General features: G+C 41.2%; 1 protein-coding gene across 1 annotated transcript; it reads left to right on the top strand.

Annotated features, from left to right (window-relative positions):
- Positions 1-184: 184 nt before the first annotated feature.
- On the top strand, positions 185-20008 carry PDZK1 (PDZ domain containing 1; the record flags this gene model as incomplete). Its single annotated transcript, XM_081952483.1, has 8 exons — positions 185-391; positions 1331-1577; positions 8618-8754; positions 9404-9599; positions 10023-10219; positions 14169-14354; positions 16696-16998; positions 17368-20008. 8 exons carry the CDS (start codon positions 185-187, stop codon positions 17404-17406), a joined length of 1512 nt encoding a protein of 503 aa, XP_081808609.1. The 3' UTR covers positions 17407-20008.
- Positions 20009-20135: the final 127 nt, after the last annotated feature.

Below are 20135 nucleotides of genomic sequence, written 5' to 3'. Positions count from 1 at the left end.
ATGAGATGACCCCATCAGCAGTACTTGATACATTTTTCCCATGTCAAAATGCTTTCTTTTCTCCCTCTCACTCCCTTTTATGAGTAGCTCGTTTGATTCATTTTATTTGAGCAATTTCCTTGAATACTTTCTTTCTTCACATGCATGTTCTGGAAGATTTTTTTATATACTTGTTTTGACAGAAATGATGTCACTTCATCCCAGAGAATGCACACTGATCAAAGAAGAGGGTGAAAGCTATGGATTCTGCCTGCGCATTGAGAAATTCAAAACAGGGCATCTTATCCGAAATGTAGAAAAGGATAGTCCAGCTGAGAAGGCAGGACTAAAAGATGGAGATAGAGTCCTGAAGATTAATGGAGTGTTTATAGATAAGGAAGATCATGGCAAGGTGGGAGATATTTCACTTTGGGTTTTTTTCCTAATGCAAAGCACATATTTTCACGCACCTCAACAACCAATTTGATCGTTGTATGCATTTATTCAAAATATTTCTTCTTCCAAAGATGAATACTTCCAGAATCTTCTGCCAGCACCCAAATCATGCAAAGCTTAAAAAAAAAAGCCTCTGCAAAGCAAATCTTTTCTTCTTTCAGAGAAAAGCAGGGAATAGTTGTTTTCATTCTCCATATGAGCAAAAGAATTCTGTTTCACTTTCCCCTTAACCTTTCCACCCAGTCAGTAATGATAGGGGAACTTAAATGCCAACCAACTTCTAAGCACTTTGAAGAGACTTATGGCTGATTTAATGTCATGGTGTTTTCATCCTTGCACAATAGAAAAGATGAGAATGCGGTGAAGTCCTGAGAGCCCCCATCTGAGAGCATTTGCAGGAGCCTGTAATGACTGATCTTAGCTAAACCAACTAAGTTCAACTTTCGTATTTTCTAAAACATCAGATATGAAATCACTACTCAAACTTCGGTCACATAAGTGCAATTTCAAGAGAATCAATCCTATTGTTAGGATTATAAAACAGTGATTGCTATTTTGAACTAATTCTCAGGGTCATAATTTTCCCTCTCCATTTTAGCAATCAACTTTATGAAAATTCTGCTTTTTCATTATTTTTATGTCTGCCATAAGCTTTAGGGCAAGGTAGATGTGCAAATAAAGCCAAGTTGTATGCATGTCAAAAAGAGGTGGGATTTTGATTGCATAGTCATAACAGCTATTCTGACTTTTTAATCCTCTCTGTAAGAAACAACTGTATAACACAGCTCTGTGGCCTAGCTATCCTCTCCTGGATTTTTTCTTTTCTAATTCATATTCTATGCCATTTAACTATTTCTTTTAGTTACCTCTTAGTCTCTCATTACATCAATTATAGGTGGCTGAGTTAATTAGAAAAAGTGTAATTCCTGTATTATTCCTTGTTTTGGATGACCATTCTTATGAAAGTGCGTTAAAAGAAGGGATCAGTCTTGAAGAGTTGGCTAAAAAGTCACCAAACCAAGAACAGACAGAAGAACCCCAACTTGTGCAATCTGGAGAATCGGGTTCAGCTCCACAACCCCGTCTTTGTTATCTGACTAAGGAAAAAAATAGCTATGGTTTCTCTTTGAAGTCTTCAGAAGGTAAGGACATTAAATAAAAATAGGATGTAAACCTCTTGTGTAGGAAAGCTACCTTCTATAACTGTGACATAATTTTGAAGCCCAGATTTCTAAACCATCTATTAAAGGACATTATTAGGATGATCAATTGTTAAACTAATTAAAATAGGTCTTTGAGTGAAGCACTCCTAAAATTATAGAACTAATGAGTCAAAGCATCTATAAATGCCAAATTTCTGGACATAGTAGACATATTTGTATGTATTACCGTATTTACATACATAAGAAATATTTGAATGCTTTTTCATTCAATGTCTGGGTGCTCTTTCACTGAAAAGAATTGTCGTTTTTAGAGATACAAAGCAAATAACTCTGGCATGGCCCTCTCAGTCATTCTGGCTATAAATCCTGGGAAGTGCACTCACAATTATATGGAAATGACAGTTTGCAGAATTCTGTTTGTTAGATATTAACATATATCGGGATAAGTCTTCCCTCTGGTCCGCTCCTACAGCGGGAAACAGGTATCCCTCTGATTGGTCGAGGGGCGTGCCCAATCCCTATAAAAGGGGAACCCTCCGACTACCAAACAAGCTGGATCACTATTACTACTAATAAAGAGCTGTTAAGTCACTTCGTGTCCGCAGTCTGTCTCTCGTTGCCCAGATTCAACATTGGCGACGAAGGTGGGATTGAGAGACAGATAGGACGAAGAACGCTACCTCCAGAATCTCCGGATTTGATCCAGCCCAGGAATTCGGCAGCAATTCCGACAGCCATCTCAGATCACCGCAGCGCGGCAAATTCAAACAGAGAAGATGGCGATGCATGCTCCCCCCGCTCCTTTCGACCCAGAAAACGACGAATGGGAAGCCTTCATGATTCGTTTCGAGTGTTTCCTCGAAGCGAACGAATACACGGGGATCACCGATGCGAGGAAGAAAAACATCTTCCTCGGCTACTGCGGAAAAGAAGTCTTCAATACGGCCAGAGACCTCACCGCGCCTACTCCAATACAAGCAGTATCGTGGACAACGTTGCAACAGACTCTGCAAACCCATTACGCGCCAAAACCTTCCCGCCATGTCTGCCGCAAGGAATTCAACATGAGGACTCAGAAGGCGGGAGAATCCGTTAATCAATATGTTGCAGCCCTACGAAAAGCAGCAGCTCACTGCGAATACAGGGATCTGGAAGAACACATCTTAGAGCGGCTCATCTGTGGGATAAGAGACATTTCGTTGCAAAAGAAGCTGTTGGCAAACCCGAGTTTAACCCTACAGACAGCGTTAAACGAAGCAAGAGCGTCAGAATCAGCGGAGAAATCATCGGTGACCATACAACGAGGGGCCAGCGTAAACCAGCCAGCACCGAGGCAAACCAGAGTTCACTACGAGGACACAAGCCCCGACTACGAGAATCCCGAGTTCGAGGACAGTCACCTAATGCAGAGCAGTCACGTGAGGCCTGGGGGGAGACCCGGATCCCGTTTGCCGCCCTGCGCAAGCTGCGGAGGGAATCACCCCAGGTCTACTTGTAGGTTCAGGAACGTTGTTTGTTCGCATTGCAACAAACTTGGGCACATCGCACGAGTGTGCCGGAGCGGAGTCCCTGCCTCACGGCAGCCACCCATGTACCGCCAACAGAAGCCCAACCCAGGGGCTTGGCGAAATCAAAAAGGGCGCCCAGAGAGAAATCCACAAGTGTTTACCCAGAGAGAAAATTTCCAAAGAGCTGAACGAGCGTATTCCCAGAGAGACTACTCACAAGGAAGTGAGCGAGCGTATCCCCAGAGAGAATACACACAGAGAGCTGAAAGAGCGTTCTATCAAGACGCTCAACAAGAGTATTTTCAGGATGTTGACGATGAGATAGAGTTGACCCAGAGAGAGGAGTTGCGAACGTATCTCACCACGATACATCAGGTCCGCCCTAAGCGGCCCAAAAGGCTGAAAGTCACAGTCCTCTTGGAGGGCTCACCCTGCGAGCTAGAAGTTGACACAGGATCAACCCTGACGATCATTTCATGGGCATCCATGAAACAGGCTATCCCTAGCCTCAGAAAGAGCCAACTGCGTGCTCCAGACGTCCTGCTACGAGACTACCAGGGGAACCAAGTCCCCATCGTGGGCCAAGGCACATTCCGCATCCGTTTCAAGGACATCGAAGCCCAGCTGCCCGTGACCATCGCCAGCGCGCCATTGCAGAACCTTCTGGGGCTTGATTGGTTTGAAGCCCTGGGATTAGAAGTCACCGGAATCAACGCCGTGAGAAACAGCAGCGCTGAAAAGATTTTTAAGGAGTTCGAGGATGTGTTCAGCCCCGGTCTTGGTAAGTATGTGGGCAAACCAATATCATTTAATTTAGACCCAAATGTGGCGCCAATCCGACTTAAACCGAGACGAGTGCCTTTTGCACTCCGCCCAAAAATAGATAAGGAGATAGATAAGTTAGTGGAACAAGGGATCCTTGAGCCGGTAGATCACGCGCGCTGGGAAACACCTATCGTGACCCCAGTCAAACCAGACGGATCAGTCCGCGTCTGCGCGGACTATAAGTGCACAATTAATGTCGCGCTACAACAGAGCGCATATCCTGTGCCAGTAGTACAGCACTTATTGCACTCGTTGGGGCCAGGAAAGGTATTTGCAAAGTTAGACATGGCACAAGCTTACCAGCAACTGCCAGTTGATAGCGCCACAGCGGAGGCCCAAACGATAGTGACGCATAGAGGAGCATTCAAATGCAACCGGCTACAATTCGGCGTTAGCATTGCCCCAGGATTGTTCCAGAGCGTCATGGAACGACTGTTGCAAGGGATACCAGGAGTCGTCCCCTATTTTGACGACATCTTGGTGTCAGCTGCAAACGAGGAGCAATTAAACAAAAGAGTCAGATCTGTTTTGGCCAGAATCAGAGAAAAGGGTCTCCGCCTTAAAAAAGAAAAATTCCAAATTAATGTGCCTAGCGTAGAATTCCTGGGTTATAGAATCGATGGTCAGGGAATACACCCCACTTCAAAGAAAATTAAGGCGATCCAGGACGCCCCCACACCACGAAATCAGACCGAGTTGCAGGCCTTCCTCGGATTACTTAACTTCTACAGCGTTTTTCTGAGACAGAAGGCGACCGTTGCTGAGCCACTACACCGTCTACTCCAGAGGAACGCACCATGGAAATGGGGACGATCCGAAGCTGCAGCTTTCGCCGGAGTAAAGCGTCTACTCACCACTGACTCATTGCTTGTTCAATACAGCCAGACCCTACCGCTGGTATTGACCTGCGACGCATCACCTTTCGGAGTTGGAGCAGTCCTCAGCCACAGGATGCCCGACGGAAAAGAAGCACCCATCGCGTTCTACTCCAGAACTCTTTCATCGGCCGAAAGAAATTACAGCCAAATGGACAGGGAAGCGCTGGCTGCCGTCGCGGGAGTAAAGCGTTTCCACGAATACCTCTACGGCCGCGATTTTGAACTGATCACAGATCATAAACCGCTGTTGGGACTTTTGGCGGGAAACCGCCCCACTCCGGTCTCCCTTTCTCCTCGCATGACCAGGTGGACTGTTTTCCTGGCTGCATATTCATACAAATTGATACATCGACCGGGCTCCACTCTTGGACACGCAGACGCACTCAGCCGTTGCCCATTACCTGACATTCTGCCAGACCCCACTCCAGAAGTACCGGTATTGCTCATTGACTGTTTGGATTCGGGACCGGTTTCTTCCTACGATGTTGCAAGGTTCTCCTCTAAAGACAATGTAATAAAGCAAGTTCAAACTTGGGTTTGGAGGGGGTGGCCAAAGGGAAATGTGGGCCCGGAATTCAAAATGTTTTGGTCGAAACGAGACGAGCTCTCAGTACTACAAGGATGTTTGTTGTGGGGGGATCGAGTTGTTATTCCGTATGCTTTACGTAAAAATGTATTAGATGCTTTACATATGGGTCATCCGGGGATTGTTAGAATGAAGGCGTTAGCAAGAAGTTACGTGTGGTGGCCAAACATGGACAGAGAAATAGAGGAGTGGGTGGCCACTTGTGACCCATGCCAGGAATCGAGACCAGCACCCCCGGAAGCGCCCGCCACAGAATGGGAGAAACCCAAAGCACCCTGGTCGCGAATACACATCGACTTCGCAGGGCCATTCCAAGGTCAGACTTTCCTTATAGTTGTGGATGCATACTCAAAGTGGCTAGATGTAGTCCTAATGACTTCAACCACGGCAGAGGCAGTCATAAAGTTTCTACGGCGACTCTTCGCCACCCATGGCCTGCCAGATCTCCTCGTATCCGATAACGGGCCCCAATTCACGGCCATGCACTTTGAAACATTTTTAGCAGGGTTGGGAATCCGGCATGCCCTCATCGCGCCATTCCATCCAGCATCAAACGGACAGGCGGAGAGAATGGTGCGATTCGCAAAAGAGGCCCTCGCCAGGATGGGTCCAGGTGATTGGCAAACACGCATTGACCATTACCTCCTCATTCAACACATTACCCCGAGCGCAACGACGGGTAGGAGCCCCGCTGAACTACTCATGGGCCGTCGCCTACGGTCTCACCTAGACCGGCTCCACCCGAATTACACTGCCACGGCTCCCCCAGACTCTACAAGTAAGGTCCGGTCTTTCAGAGTAGGGGATTCAGTATACGCTCACAACTACACGGGGGGAACATTATGGATGCCGGCAAAGGTCATAGGCATCACGGGTCCACGATCATATTTGCTAGAGCTAGAAGATGGGCGAAATTGGAAAAGGCACATCGATCAACTGCGGGGTCGCCTAACACACTCCAACCTTAGAAATGAAGACGAAAGTTTCCTGTCTACGGAAAGTCAGCCACAAGAAAACCCCAGCATAGGAAACAACGACGCCGGCGAGCCAAACGTGGAACAAGACTACACACACGTAGCAGAGCAACCCCCAGACAGCGCAGCTGAACAAAATCCTGAACACCCGAGCAACGAAGGCACAAGACCTCCAGAACGGGAAATAGAAAAAGCACCCGATCCTGCAACTACTTCAAACCAACCCGCACCCAGTCCTGCAACCACTTCAAGCCAACCCGAACTACGACGTTCCTCCCGAGCAAGACAAACACCCACCTACCTAAAGGATTATGTTACCTACCGCAACGTCCCATCTAGGAGGGGAGGGGTGTTAGATATTAACATATATCGGGATAAGTCTTCCCTCTGGTCCGCTCCTACAGCGGGAAACAGGTATCCCTCTGATTGGTCGAGGGGCGTGCCCAATCCCTATAAAAGGGGAACCCTCCGACTACCAAACAAGCTGGATCACTATTACTACTAATAAAGAGCTGTTAAGTCACTTCGTGTCCGCAGTCTGTCTCTCGTTGCCCAGATTCAACACTGTTTATATTCTACTTGACAAACCCATGCCCTATTATTGAGTCATCTTTTCAGATATACTTAATATCTCCTTACTTAAGCAAAGAAACTATTACCACAGGTGAGCAAAATGTAGTGGGAACGGGACTTCCGTCCCTGTCTTCCTCCCTCACTCCTCCTTTCTTCTCTCCCTATTCTTTCCTTCCTTCCTTCCTCCCTTTCTAGCAGACAAGTAAGTGGCAACTGCTGGGTGGGGAAGGAACAAGGGATTGAGGATTCGCTGAGAAATTGTCACATAATATTGAAAGTGAAAATCAGCAACTTGCAGCAGCTGCTGGCAATCACAACTTACCCATATATTTTTTTTTGCCTCAGGAGAATGAGTTCCAGATTTTGGACACATCTTTTAATTAGTCTGTTTCAGGTATCTTGGTTGAAAAATTGTTCCCCCATGGTGCATCATTTCAACCAGTTAAAGATCATGACAAAAAAGTTTAATAGTTTTTAGATAAGAATTGCCCCCATTTTAAGTGTTAGAATTTCTCACATTAATGATTCTTTTGTTGCTATGACATCAATGTATAAATCATAGGGAACAGGAAAATGCCTTTTTCTTCAAGACAGTTGGGAGTCAGTCATCACACGAGCAATGCAAAGTCTAGAAATTTTGATTGGGTTTTGTCAGCTATATAAATAGGCTGCTTTAGATCATTCACAGCCTATGTTGCCATGACCTTCTGATATAAGAATCCGGACTTTTGTTATATTGTTAAACCTCTATAAGGAAGTCATTCTATGACAATGTGAACAAAAGAAGTGACCAGAATACTGCGTTATTATATCCACATTTGAGAATATACCGTACAAAAGATATCTCTTCAGGTAGTTTTATTTTGCATGCCAGAAGTAGCTAGTGTATTGGGGAGAAGGGGGGAAGAGACAGAGAGAGGGAGAGAAAGGGAGAGAGAGAAAGGGAAATTTGGTACTTAAAAGTAGGTGTAAAATAATAAATCAAGTTCAATGAACACTGGAAAAACCAGTAGTAGTTAATAAGTAATTAACTACTACTTATCAGTAACTTAAGGGATGTGGTGGCTCAGTGGCTAAGATGCTGAGCTTGTTGATCAGAAAGGTTGGCAGAACAGCAGTTCGAATCCCTAGCGCCGCATAATGGAGTAAGCTCCCATTACTTGTCCAGCTTCTGCCAACCTAGCAGTTCGAAACCATGTAAAATGCAAGTAAAAAAATAGGAACCACTTTGGTGGAAAGGTAATAGTGTTCCATGCACCTTCAGTGTTTAGTCATGCCGGCCACATGACCATGGGGAAGTCTTCAGACAGCGCTGGCTCTTTGGCTTTGAAACGGAGATGAGAACTGCCCCATAAAGTCAGGAACAACTAGCACATATGTGCAAGGGGAACCTTTACCTTTACCTAATCAGTCACTTACACCACTATCATTGCAGCCTCCCCCCCCAAAAAGCATCTGACAAAGCATAAACTGGGTTACAGCAAAGTAAGTTTTTTTTCCAATTTCTGAGGCACTGAATGGCATAAATTTTATTGCCACATTTCTGCTGCCATATTAGTGTTGTTTGAACTAGACTGGATATGCTGCTAACCATGTTCTGTTTACCATGAGCAAAATGAACATATTAACAAGTAAAGAATTATTTCTGTTTCTCCCATTTGCTTCTCATTTCCAGGACAGAAAGGTTTATTCATTGTAGATTTGATTCCACTGGGTGCAGCTGTAAAAGCTGGAGTGCAGCCAAATGATCGCCTTATAGAAATCAACGGGGAGAATGTGGAAAACAATACACATGAAGAAGTAGTTGAGAAGGTACTTTAAGCCTTAACCTTATGGGTCAGCCAGTTCTTGTAGATAATTCAGATCAAATTAGAATGGTAATTTGATGGAATATAGATAATTATTGCTCCAGTTGCACCTTGCCACAGCATGCGCAAGTAGATCGCCTTAGACAAAGACTGGCATGCACAGATGGAAAATAAAGTTGCATGCAATAAATGGGGGGGGGGAGAGTGTTTGAATTAACTCTTTCATATTAAGCAAGGTAATTTAATACATCCCTAAAGTTAAATACAACCTCCTCCTAATTGTGTTTCATCCTTCCAAATTAGATCAAGTCATATCTATCTCTGTGCTTTGTATTTTCCATTATAAAAATTTATTTCCAAGTTGAATAATAATTCTGAGTACTAATAGTATTACTTGGTATATTAAGTGGTTAGTTTCAAAATAGCTAAAAAAACTGTGCACACCTGAAATATATAAATATGAGAATGAGGAAATGCTGTAAATATCAATTTCAGAAATGCAGGATTTATAATGATGGTACAGAACAATTCTAGCTTCACCATTTAAAATATCATCAAAAAAAGGATTCTGTTACGCACTAGTTGTATGTAGGTGAGACTGTTTCAGCCTGCAAACAGGGCAAAAAATATAAACTCTATGTCTATGTCCTCAGGTAAAAAAGTCTGGGAATCGGGTTGTATTTCTACTGTCAGATACAGAAACTGACCAGTATTACTACAGATGGAATCTGCAGCTGATAAGGGGAAAGGCCAATCTGAAATTATTACCTCACAAGCCCCGAAATCTTGAGCTCCAAAAAGGGAATAATGGTTATGGATTTTACCTGAGAATGGAACAAAATGGCAAAGGTAAGAATTAGGCTACAGGATAGTATAACTATGCAGTATGGACTTACTTCTTTAACAGATGTGTAGTAAATTCCCAAGCCATATAATAATTAATAGGAGAAATAGCATTTTAAAAACTCCATTATTTCCTTCCACGTTTAGTCAGTTATCTCCCTTTGTAGTTTTGCATAATAATTGTTGAAGAGAAAATCTCCTATTCCAGTTTTATGGACCTGGCCTGGCCTCTGCTTTCTGATGTATAATCTTCTATTAGAATGTCCACAACAGAGGGCATATATCAAAATGAAAGCGCCATGGTCAAGCTTATTATCTGCCTTAATACTATAGTTTGAAAACTAAAGTACATAATTAAACATTGGCTATGGGCCTATGCTTTGCTATATTAGACTTTTCTGATTTTTAAAAAAAATTGTTTTGGGGCAGGTCACTTGATTAAGGACATCGATTCAGACAGCCCCGCAGATAAAGCAGGACTCAGGGACAATGATATCTTGGTCGCCGTAAATGGAGAACCAATTGAAGCACTGGACCATGAAGCTGTGGTAGAGAAAATCAGACAATCTGGTGAAAACACAACCTTACTAGTGGTGGATGAAGAGACTGATATCATGTATAAAATGGTAAGGTACAAAGCTTCAATGCAAGAATGAGTTAATTTGGAAATTATGTAATGAGCTGTGACATGGTTGGAAGGGGAAAAGAGCTGTAGCTGTTGTAAGGTTGTCCTGTGCAAAGTGTGTATACCAGGGGTGGGTTCCTGCCAGTTCTAACCTCTTCTATAGAAGAGATTCCACAAATCTACAGTGCCATTTAGAACCAGTTCCAGCTCCCTCCCCCAGCCCGTCCGCACATCATAAAGATGAAGAGCAAGAGGAGGAATTCTGGGAGTTGAAGTCCACAAGTCTTAAAGCTATCAAGTTTGAACACCCCTGGGGTTTTTTTCTAAAGAGTTAGGGGTACAAGGGTCTTGTAACTTGACAGCTTTAAGACTTGCGTGCTTCAAATGCCAGAGTTTTTGAGCCAACATTTTGGTTGCTAAGCAAAAGCGTTGTTAAGTGAGTTTCACCACATTTTATAAGTTAGCCACGCCCACCCAGTCACATGGCTGGCAAGCCACTCCCCCAGTCACATGGCCGGCAAGCCACTCCCACAAAGCAGGCCACACCTACAGAAGAGATTCTAAAAAAAATTGAAACCCACCACCGGTGTATACCTAACATTCTGAGAATATCACCTTTAAATCTTTATATATACATGTTCTTCTACCTTTCTGGTTACAGGACAAGTTTGTGTTTGCAGCACTTGAGCATTAAAAACCAAAAAATAGTTCTGGTAGCTTTACAGAACCGGATTTGTCTGCATTGTTTTCTCTTGCCATGACAAATGAAGCCATGGCACTTAGTTATGCTTTTCTAGAAGTTGAATTCTGTTCTCATAATAAAAAGAATACCCATCCTGGAATATTTCAAGGTCAATTTCCAGGCTTTTTTACAATAGCAGTCATAGCTACCAGAGTACTTCTATAAAGTCAGAATTAGTTAAGTCAAAAGCCAGGATTCTGAAATATGGTTACTAAGGAAAAGATGTTCAATGCAGCTAAAAATTGAAATTTCACTGCAGCAATTTTTGACATTGTAATCCTGCTTCCATTTTAAGGATGAGGAAAGGACAACACAGCAGCCTTCAGGCTGTCCAGTTGTTAAAATAATATTTGCTTTCCGGGGTGCCCAATATGTTGTCATAGCAAAATTATAGGCTAAGTAATCTCATGGGGAAATCAAGCATTATGTTCGACTCTTTTTATTTAAATAAAATCTAGAAGAGCATGTATTAGATACATTACATACATAGTAAATTCCAAGTTCTTGCAAACTTCACATTAAGAGTGTTGTTAAGGAGGCAATTTCAATATTTAAATGGCATGGTAGCTATCTGCCTTGTAATCTGGATACTGAACACAATGTTTGCACATTATATTTTGGATTGTGAAGTGAATGGGGACTGAACAAATCAGTTCTTTTATATTATTTGGCCCCTAAGAGAAGTTATGTTGAAGTGACCTTGATTTCTCCTGTATTTAATTTTCTTGGGAACAATATGGATGTGATTTGCTATTGTCTTCTTTCAGGTATGTTCTTTTAACTTTCCATTGATTTCCAGGTGATCTTTTATTCAAGTAATAATCAGGTCTGAACATGCTTAATGACTCAGCCCTGGTTGATTAGGTGTTATTTCTTGCTGTAATGGAGGAAATGCAAAAAAGGACTAAAAGAGCTGAAGACATACAGGACATGACATTTATAAGGATTATACTATTAAATCGCTATCTGCCAGTTATCTTTTTCCTAGTTAATCTGATTTCCAGTCTCCATGAGTTTGAAGAGAAAGAGTTTAGCATAAATGCCATGCCACTTTGCTGCACGAGATTATATTATCTTGATTTTAAACTTTTCTATACAATTCACATTTAAAATACAGTTGTCCTTATAAACCCTGTTTCCACTCTGTCATAATTAATTTATGAGGACTTCTAAACAAATCATGTCATATTAGAGACATACAACATGTACAGCTTTAATACGATATAGCTTATATTTAATAAAGGGTTTGATGTAAATCAGAAAAATCAGATAAAATAGCAACAGTGGGAATTGTATAAACTGCTCTCAATTGTGTAATCCTACTTCAGCCATAAGGGCATATTTCAATTTGCTATCAATCTTAGATTGAAACAATGAGAGTTGATGGAGATTTATTTATGGTACTCTCTTCCTCTTGAAACTATTGATTCCTTTCAAGATAATTGCCTTAATTTTTCATATTACAGGTAGACCTTGACTTACGACCACAATTGAGCCCAAAATGTATGTTGTTAAGTGAGACATTTGTTAAGTGGAATTTGCCCCATTTTATGACCTTTCTTGCCACAGTTGTTAAGTGAATCACCACAGTTGCTATGTTAGCAACAAGGTTATTAATTATTCTGGCTTTCCCATTGATTTTGCTTGTCAAAAAGTTGCAAAAGGTGATCATGTGACCTTAAGACACAGCAACAGCCATAAGTATGAACCAGTTAGCAAACATTTGGATTTTGATCATATGAGCATGGGGATGCTACAAAGATGATAAGTGTAATTGTACCTTTGACAGTCACTAAATAAACTGCTGTAAGTTGAAGACTACCTACATTATGGTTGGTTGTATAGTCAGTCAGATATTTAGACTGAATTTAGCATTTTTGTCTACCTATTGAGTCCTTCCCAAGGACCTGGAGTAGGCAGATATTATTGTTTGATAGTGTTAAGGGTGTCATCACAGGGTATAAGCTGTTCCAAGTAAAGATGCCTAGATTCAAAGTGAAATGTAAGTACATAAGCAATGATACCGTATTTCCCCGAAAATAACACAGGGTCTTATTTTCTTTTGACCCTCAAAATAAGTGCTTGGCCTTATTTTCTGGGAGGTCGTATTATGTTTTAGGTGCAGGAGACGATGAGCATGGTCACCTCCTGGCTGCTGCTGTGTTGCAATATTTTCGGGGAGGACTTATTTTGGGGGGAGGGCTTATTTTAGTGCATGTGTTCAAAAGCCCGATTGGGCTTATTATCTGGAGAGGGCTTATTTTGGGGGAAACAGGATAGGATCTTAAAGTGACAAAATTACCATATCAATCAAGAGTTTCAGAACTATTTTTGCTTTATTTTCTCTAATTTTTGCTATTTTCACAGGATGTAGGAACAAGAGTAATTGAAGATGTGATCTACTGATAGGCAGGAGAAATTATATACTGTAGTTTGAGATTGCCTCTGCTTATTTTGCAGATCTGACCTGTAAAAGTCTAGCTACGCCTCAAGTTTCCAGTGTCCTGACATCTGAATTTGTTTTAGTCCTATTCAGATTTTAATTTAATTCACTTTTAGTTGTATATTCCACCTTTCCTTTAGGAGCTAATGGCAGCATTCATAGTACTCCATTTATTTTTCATATCCACTCTCTGAAACTTGAATTCTGTTAGAGCAGCTGCCTGAGCCTCTTAGCACATTACGTCCCAAACTGCATTCCTTCCAGGAAAGGGGTCAGAAGTTACACAGTGGTGGTGGAAAGGGGCAAAATAACAAAGGGTAATGTTTAGGCCAGAAGTGGCCAAGACAGATAATTTTTTTTTAGGCTTTATAATTTAAAATATACTCCATAAAGCATTTGGGCATGAGTAATTCTCTTTCCTATTTAGCTTCTCTCAACAATGGGGAAGTGCTTCAACTTGTCAATGCTATTATCCACCTCCCCCAGACCCACACAAAGTCCCTCAGTTGATTGTCAAAATATGCCAGCAGGAGTCACAGTGGAGTCATTGCTGAACTCCAAGAATCTGTCACCAAACTATCCTTTCTTACAACTTAGCTGCCTCCAGCAATTTAAACCTCCTTCCTTCTGGATTGTAAAAAACTGTAAAGAGCTGATGGACAGGAGACATCCATGGCATCCATGGCAACATGAAGAATTGTGCATCATCATGCTCCAGCTCATATTCATTATGTTTCAATTCATGTTTCTTTGTTCTTGGTTAAGGCTAAAATATCTCCTTGTCTCTACTACTATGCAAGACTGGAGCCACATCTGAGCATTGCGAAGATACCCAAGCATACTGAGGAAGAAAATTACAAGCCTAGACTCTGTAAGCTCACAAAAAGTACCACCGGATTCGGCTTTCAATTGAATGCCATTAACAATATACCTGGAGTGTTCATCAAAGAGGTATTACTCCAGAATCTTAGAATCTTTTCATTGGCAAACAAAACAAGTCACCATTGATCAGGCAAAAAAGCACAGCCTTCTATCCTGTAGGGCAGTGATGGCGAACCTTTTTTGGCTCGCGTGCCACAAGTGGGGGGAGCGCAGGGGGGTTGAGTGTGGGCGTGCCACACCCATAATGCAATGCGCGACCCCCCAGTGCGCATGCGCGCACAACGCGCAACCCCCCCATTTTTACATGCTTTTTTCGCCCTCCCCAGGCTCCAGGGGCTTTATAGGAGCCTGGGGAGGGCGAAAGGAGCCTCCCCCGACCCCCCGGAGGCCCTCCGGAGGCTTCAGGGACTGTCCGGAGGCTTCCCTGAAGCCTTCGGAGCGCTTAAAACCACCCTCCGAGCAAACCGGAAGTAACTTCCAGTTTGCTCGGAGGGTGGTTTTAAGCGTTCCGAAGGCTTCAGGGACGGTCCCTGAAGCCTCCGGTTGGGCGGGGGAGGCTCTTTTCACCCTCCCCAGGCTCCTATAAAGCCTCTGGAGCCTGGGGAAGGCGAAAAATAGCTTTTAAAAAGGTGAACTCAGCTGGCCAGCACGCGCATGCACGCTGGCCAGCTGACAGGGCAGCGCCTCGCGTGCCCTGACAAATGGCTCCGCGTGCCACTTGTGGCACGCGTGCCATAGGTTTGCCATCACTGCTGTAGGGTGAATGTACTCAGCAGAATATATATAGAAGTATATCTTTGTTCTCTGTCTTACCAAGATACAATAGCTGCTGAATAAAAGCAATTTGAAACTGACACAGTAAAATATGTTCCAGAACCAAATACACTAATTTATTGATGCTCATTCTGGAAACATATTTTGGGGGTTTAATATTAAAGCAATATAATACACCTTTATTCTCATATTTTGATTCCATCTAATTTTTTTTCAATCCTTCTCTGCTAACTTTTTTTGGCAAAAGCATTCTTAAAATGTGATTGAATTAATGTTGATTGAATTGGCATTTTATGCACTTTAAATAAATTGTCATCTTGTAAATAAACAAAAAAATTAAAATAGTATCAGGTAATCAGATTCAGACTAATAATTATTTTTTTAAAGTGTTAGTCTACAGTAAATGATAAATATATTTGCAGTTTTTTTCCTAAAGTCCAAGTAATAAAATTTTCCACCAATTTTATTTCCCACATTGATAGGAGTGTACAAATAGAGAGAGTCAATATAAAAAATTCAATCTCAATTATTTTCAGAAAAAGTAACAGGAATTGATATAAATTCTGAATTTAGCTTAAGAGGTGACTTTGTGTTTTCTATTTTCATCCAAGTAAACTGTCTTCATAATCTCTTGCCATAAATTATGATAAATGATGGGGAAAATAATATAGAGCCATTACTTACAGAGACAGTGAATGTTTCCCTATTCATGGAAACTGGAGTTTTGTTTTTGAGACACTTTGTTACTTTAAAAGCAGTCATTTAAAAAAAAAATGTTGATTTGTAAGTACCTATAATGATAACAAACTTATCTTGTCATTACTATTTCACTAAAGAACAGAAAATATAAAATATAGCTGCAGTCAGGTTAGGAGCGTCCCTATTTATCTGGAGCAAGGGATAAAGTTTGTGTGTAGTTCATTTTTTTAGAAATTGCAAGCCCCTCTCCATATTGGTGTTTTTTCACGTTGGGGAGAGGACATTATTGGACAAAATAGTTATCTTAAGTTTCTGCAAGCATTTGAGACCTTAATTCAAATGTGAGTCTTAAGCGCTCACTTGTGGCACTCGCCCCCAAAGGAGCCAATAGCAGGTTCTCTATCCCTCTGCTCAGATGACCAGCCTGTCTGGTCCAAATATAGCAACACACCTTATGGGATTTGTGAGGATTTAATTAAGATAATAGTCCTCTCCAGTCAAAGGTGATAAATCCAGAAACTCTGGCTGGATCAAAAATGCGGCCACTTCTGAGTTTTACCCTCGACTAGGATTGTCACCTATCTTATGGCAGCAGGAATGTAGTCCACAACTCAGAACGCCCAATGGCTCTGAATCTGTCAAATGGAAGTCAAGGAACATTGCAACTGACCGCATACCATTTTTGCACAAAACAAATGGGCTCCAATTATAATACCACACTGCCATCTTGCAGGCACTCTCTCTATGCACGTCCCCCTCACCAAATAGTCATGTCTTTATCCAAAAGAGCAGCACCTGGCTACAACCAGCCCTCAGACCCTTGAATAAAAAGTTAATTTGTATTTGTATGTACGCCACTTACCACGGACTGCCTTCTGCTCTCAATCAAGCAGAACAGCAGCTTCTATTACAGTAATTTCAGACAATCTAATTGCAGGTAAAGAAGGATGGACCTGCCAATATAGCTGGGCTGCAAGATGATGACATTGTGATAGAAGTGAATGGTACCAATGTAGAGAATGAAGAGTATGAAGATGTAGTAGCAAGAATCCAAGACAGTGGTAACAGCCTAACACTATTGGTGTGCGAAGAAAAGGCTTATCAGCACTTCTGCTCCCAGAATAAGGCTGTTACAGCCTCAATGGCTGACCCATTAAATGGTGACCAGGGTGAGCCTCCTGCTTATGCAGAGATACAAGCAACAAAGCCAAAAAATGAACTGGCAGAACCACGAGAAAGGGTGAGTTTCATTGAACTAACTTCAGAAAAATATCACAAGAATCTGTGGCACCTGGTTATCAAACCAATATGACACACTGCAAATGATTGAATGATCTATCCTAAAGAATTGGCTTAGGGAGCTAAGGTGAGCCTTGGCTCAAGCTGTGCTTAAATCACAGAATGACTAAACATTTGTAATTAACCAGCTAGATTTGGTTTTTAAAAGACTTTTATTATAAAATTTTAAGCATTCATAATCAGATCAATTCATCTCACAGCTCAATCTATAAATCTATGAAGTTTATGATATACTGTAACTGATTCCCCTTAACGGTGCTATAAATCTGTTTGCAGTCTTTCTAACAGAGTTACTGCTTTCTTTCATTAGGCAAGCTCATCTTCCTCTGAAGAAGACAGTGCATTGTGAAGATAGCAGAATCCAAGTCTTTTTCCACATTGTACCTGAAAGGGGCTGCTATTCTGAAGCAAATGTGCCAATACTGCCAAAAAATATTAACTGTAATCCTATAATACTTACTTAAAACCAAGTCACACTGAGAATTACTTTCAAATGAATGTACTAAAAATAATAAAGCTAAGCTGTTCTCAAGAGCACAGTCCACCATACCACACTGGATGCAAAAACATCACAGGGTTAATTTCAGGCCAAAGATGGTATTAGAGTACAGTACTAAGTCAGTACATGATACTGAGTTCCTGTCCTTCATTCCTCAGTGTGCAGGTGTTTAAAATGGGGGCAGAGATGTGATTTGGATATACAAATAGATGGTGTGAACCAAGTTTTTTTCCCCAACGTTAATTTGAACACGAGTAAAATCTCTGCAACCGGAGTTTTTTGGCAGAAACTACGATCATGCTAAATTAAATCACAATGAGAATTCAATTATATGAGACTTATTATGTCAATTAAAACTAAGATATATTGAATTTATTCTGTGGTATTTTTGTCAACTACAATGGAACCTCCGGTCACACCTATAATCCATTCCAGGACTTGGGTCAGCACCCAATTTGGTTGTGACTGGAAGCAAGACTGACTGCGCATGCGCGCGCACACACGCAAAAAAGGCACGGAAGGGAAAGTCACTGCGGTTCTAACTGATCGCCACCGGAGGATGTGTTCATGAACAGTGTGAAACATTTTTGGTCAGCACCTGATTTGTTTGTGGTCAGAAGCATTCATGACCTGAGGTTCCACTGTACATCCAATTTTAATTAAGTGCAGAATTAACTTTAGGTCTCTTCGCTGAGCATTAGGTTCTGCAAAGAAACCAAAGAATACTACGGTAGCTACTTATTAGGTCTAGTTTCTGATAGATACCGAGTTTAAAAATAAATTGTTTCATTTTATCTCACTTAAAATGTTGAGAGTGAAAATAGGGGGAGGGAATACTGGATTAGGTATGTTCTCCACCTTGAGTTATACAAATAATAAAGATGGCAAATAAATAAATCAGTTTGTCTTTCACATACAGCTTCTGACTTACCAACTAACATGTCAGAGCATATTATTCCAATTGCATTCACTTGTTCCACCTATGAGCAGACTGCTCTAACTTATGTAATGCAAGGGATGCCAATCCTGCCCCTTAATATCACAAGACTGGGGCATTGAATTTTTGTAGCAAATGATCAAACTTCAGCAGCATAATTTCCCTCTCATCCCCAGCTCCTTCCACCTCAAATTCAAGGTAAAAATTAGAATTAGAAATTCTTTCCTTCCAGTAATGTTGCCCTATTATGCATTTCCTGCTGTAGGAACAGAATAGTCCTATAAAAGAAGCCAAGAACCAACCAATGCTGTATAGGCTTTTGTTGTGAATTTGAGTGTAACGTTCACACAGTTGTCTTTTTTGTGAAAGAATAATGAAGACAAGAGGCTCTTTCAAAGTAAATATTTTTTTTAAAAAAATCAAGATTTTTCCTATGGTTAAGATGTATGTTCACAGTCTCGGTTGGTGTTTCATTATTATTCTTTCAGCATATTCCTTTCATTCCTTTTTATCATCTTTAAAAGGACAGAAAATGTTCCCAATCCCACAAAGCTTTTTTGAGCTTTGTAATGCCAACAATGTAGATCGCAAACTTTGTTTTCCTCATGACCCTTTCCCATTTTGAAATTATGTGGGACTCTATATTCACTTTTGTTTATATGTTTTTATATTTATTGGATATTGGTGTCTTCCCGTCAATTGATTCCTGACAACTGCCAGGACAAGCCTCTTAAATTTACTTGGTGAGATATTAGAAGTGGTTTGCCACTGTTTGATTTCTAAGTTGTGAGAGAATTACTGGCCCCAGGTCACCCCATTGGCTTTCATGCCTAAGGTAGGACCAGAACTCAGTAATCTCTGTTTCTGGCCTGGTGCCTTAACCACTACAACTAAACTGGATGTCAATATTTATATTAAATTTGACAATTTGCTGCTACTGCTTCTTCTAACATTTGTTCGGTAGAATTTTAATATTGTATTACTTTTCAATAAAGGCTGGCAAGTAATTTTAATTTTGTGGACCAAGAGGAACTGGGAGGAAACCTTGAGTCCTTAGGATCACAATTTAAGAAACATTGATCTAGATGTTGAAGCCAGTATCAAGTCCTAGCAATATTTCCTTACCAACAAACCAAAAGATATTACTGATAATCTGAACGTTGATAGATTCTCTTCAGTGCCCCTATATTAAATTATTATCAAGATATTTAACTACTCTACATTCTTCATTTTACATATTAAACTTCCATTTTTGCACAAGGTTTTTCAGCAAAATTGTAGTTACATGGGATTTACTGGGGTAAGTTCCTGGTTTCTAAGTAGCATGAGAAGAGCCCATCAAAAAATGTGTTAAGTTTTCCATTGTATTACATTAAGAGTTATAACTAAGAAATAACATTTGGAGGAGTTCTGAGAGCCAGATTAAGTTTTGAAGATGACCACTTTTAATGCTTAGACCTGACATTGTGAATGCTAATTCAATGGAATGAAAGGGGGGGAGTGATTAGCAGTGCTAGACACCGTGTGTTATTTTTGAGTTCCAAGAAGATAGGGATTTTTTTCCACTTCAGTCAGAAATTAGTAATTCATCAAACTTCGTTCCACTTCAAAGAAGAAACTTTACAAAACTATAAACTGTAAG

This window comes from Natrix helvetica (assembly GCF_964273705.1).
Source record: "Natrix helvetica genome assembly, chromosome: 4".
Lineage (NCBI taxonomy): Eukaryota > Metazoa > Chordata > Lepidosauria > Squamata > Natricidae > Natrix > Natrix helvetica.
Note: the sequence above shows the minus strand (reverse complement) of the source record. Positions and strands in the feature narration are given on the sequence as shown.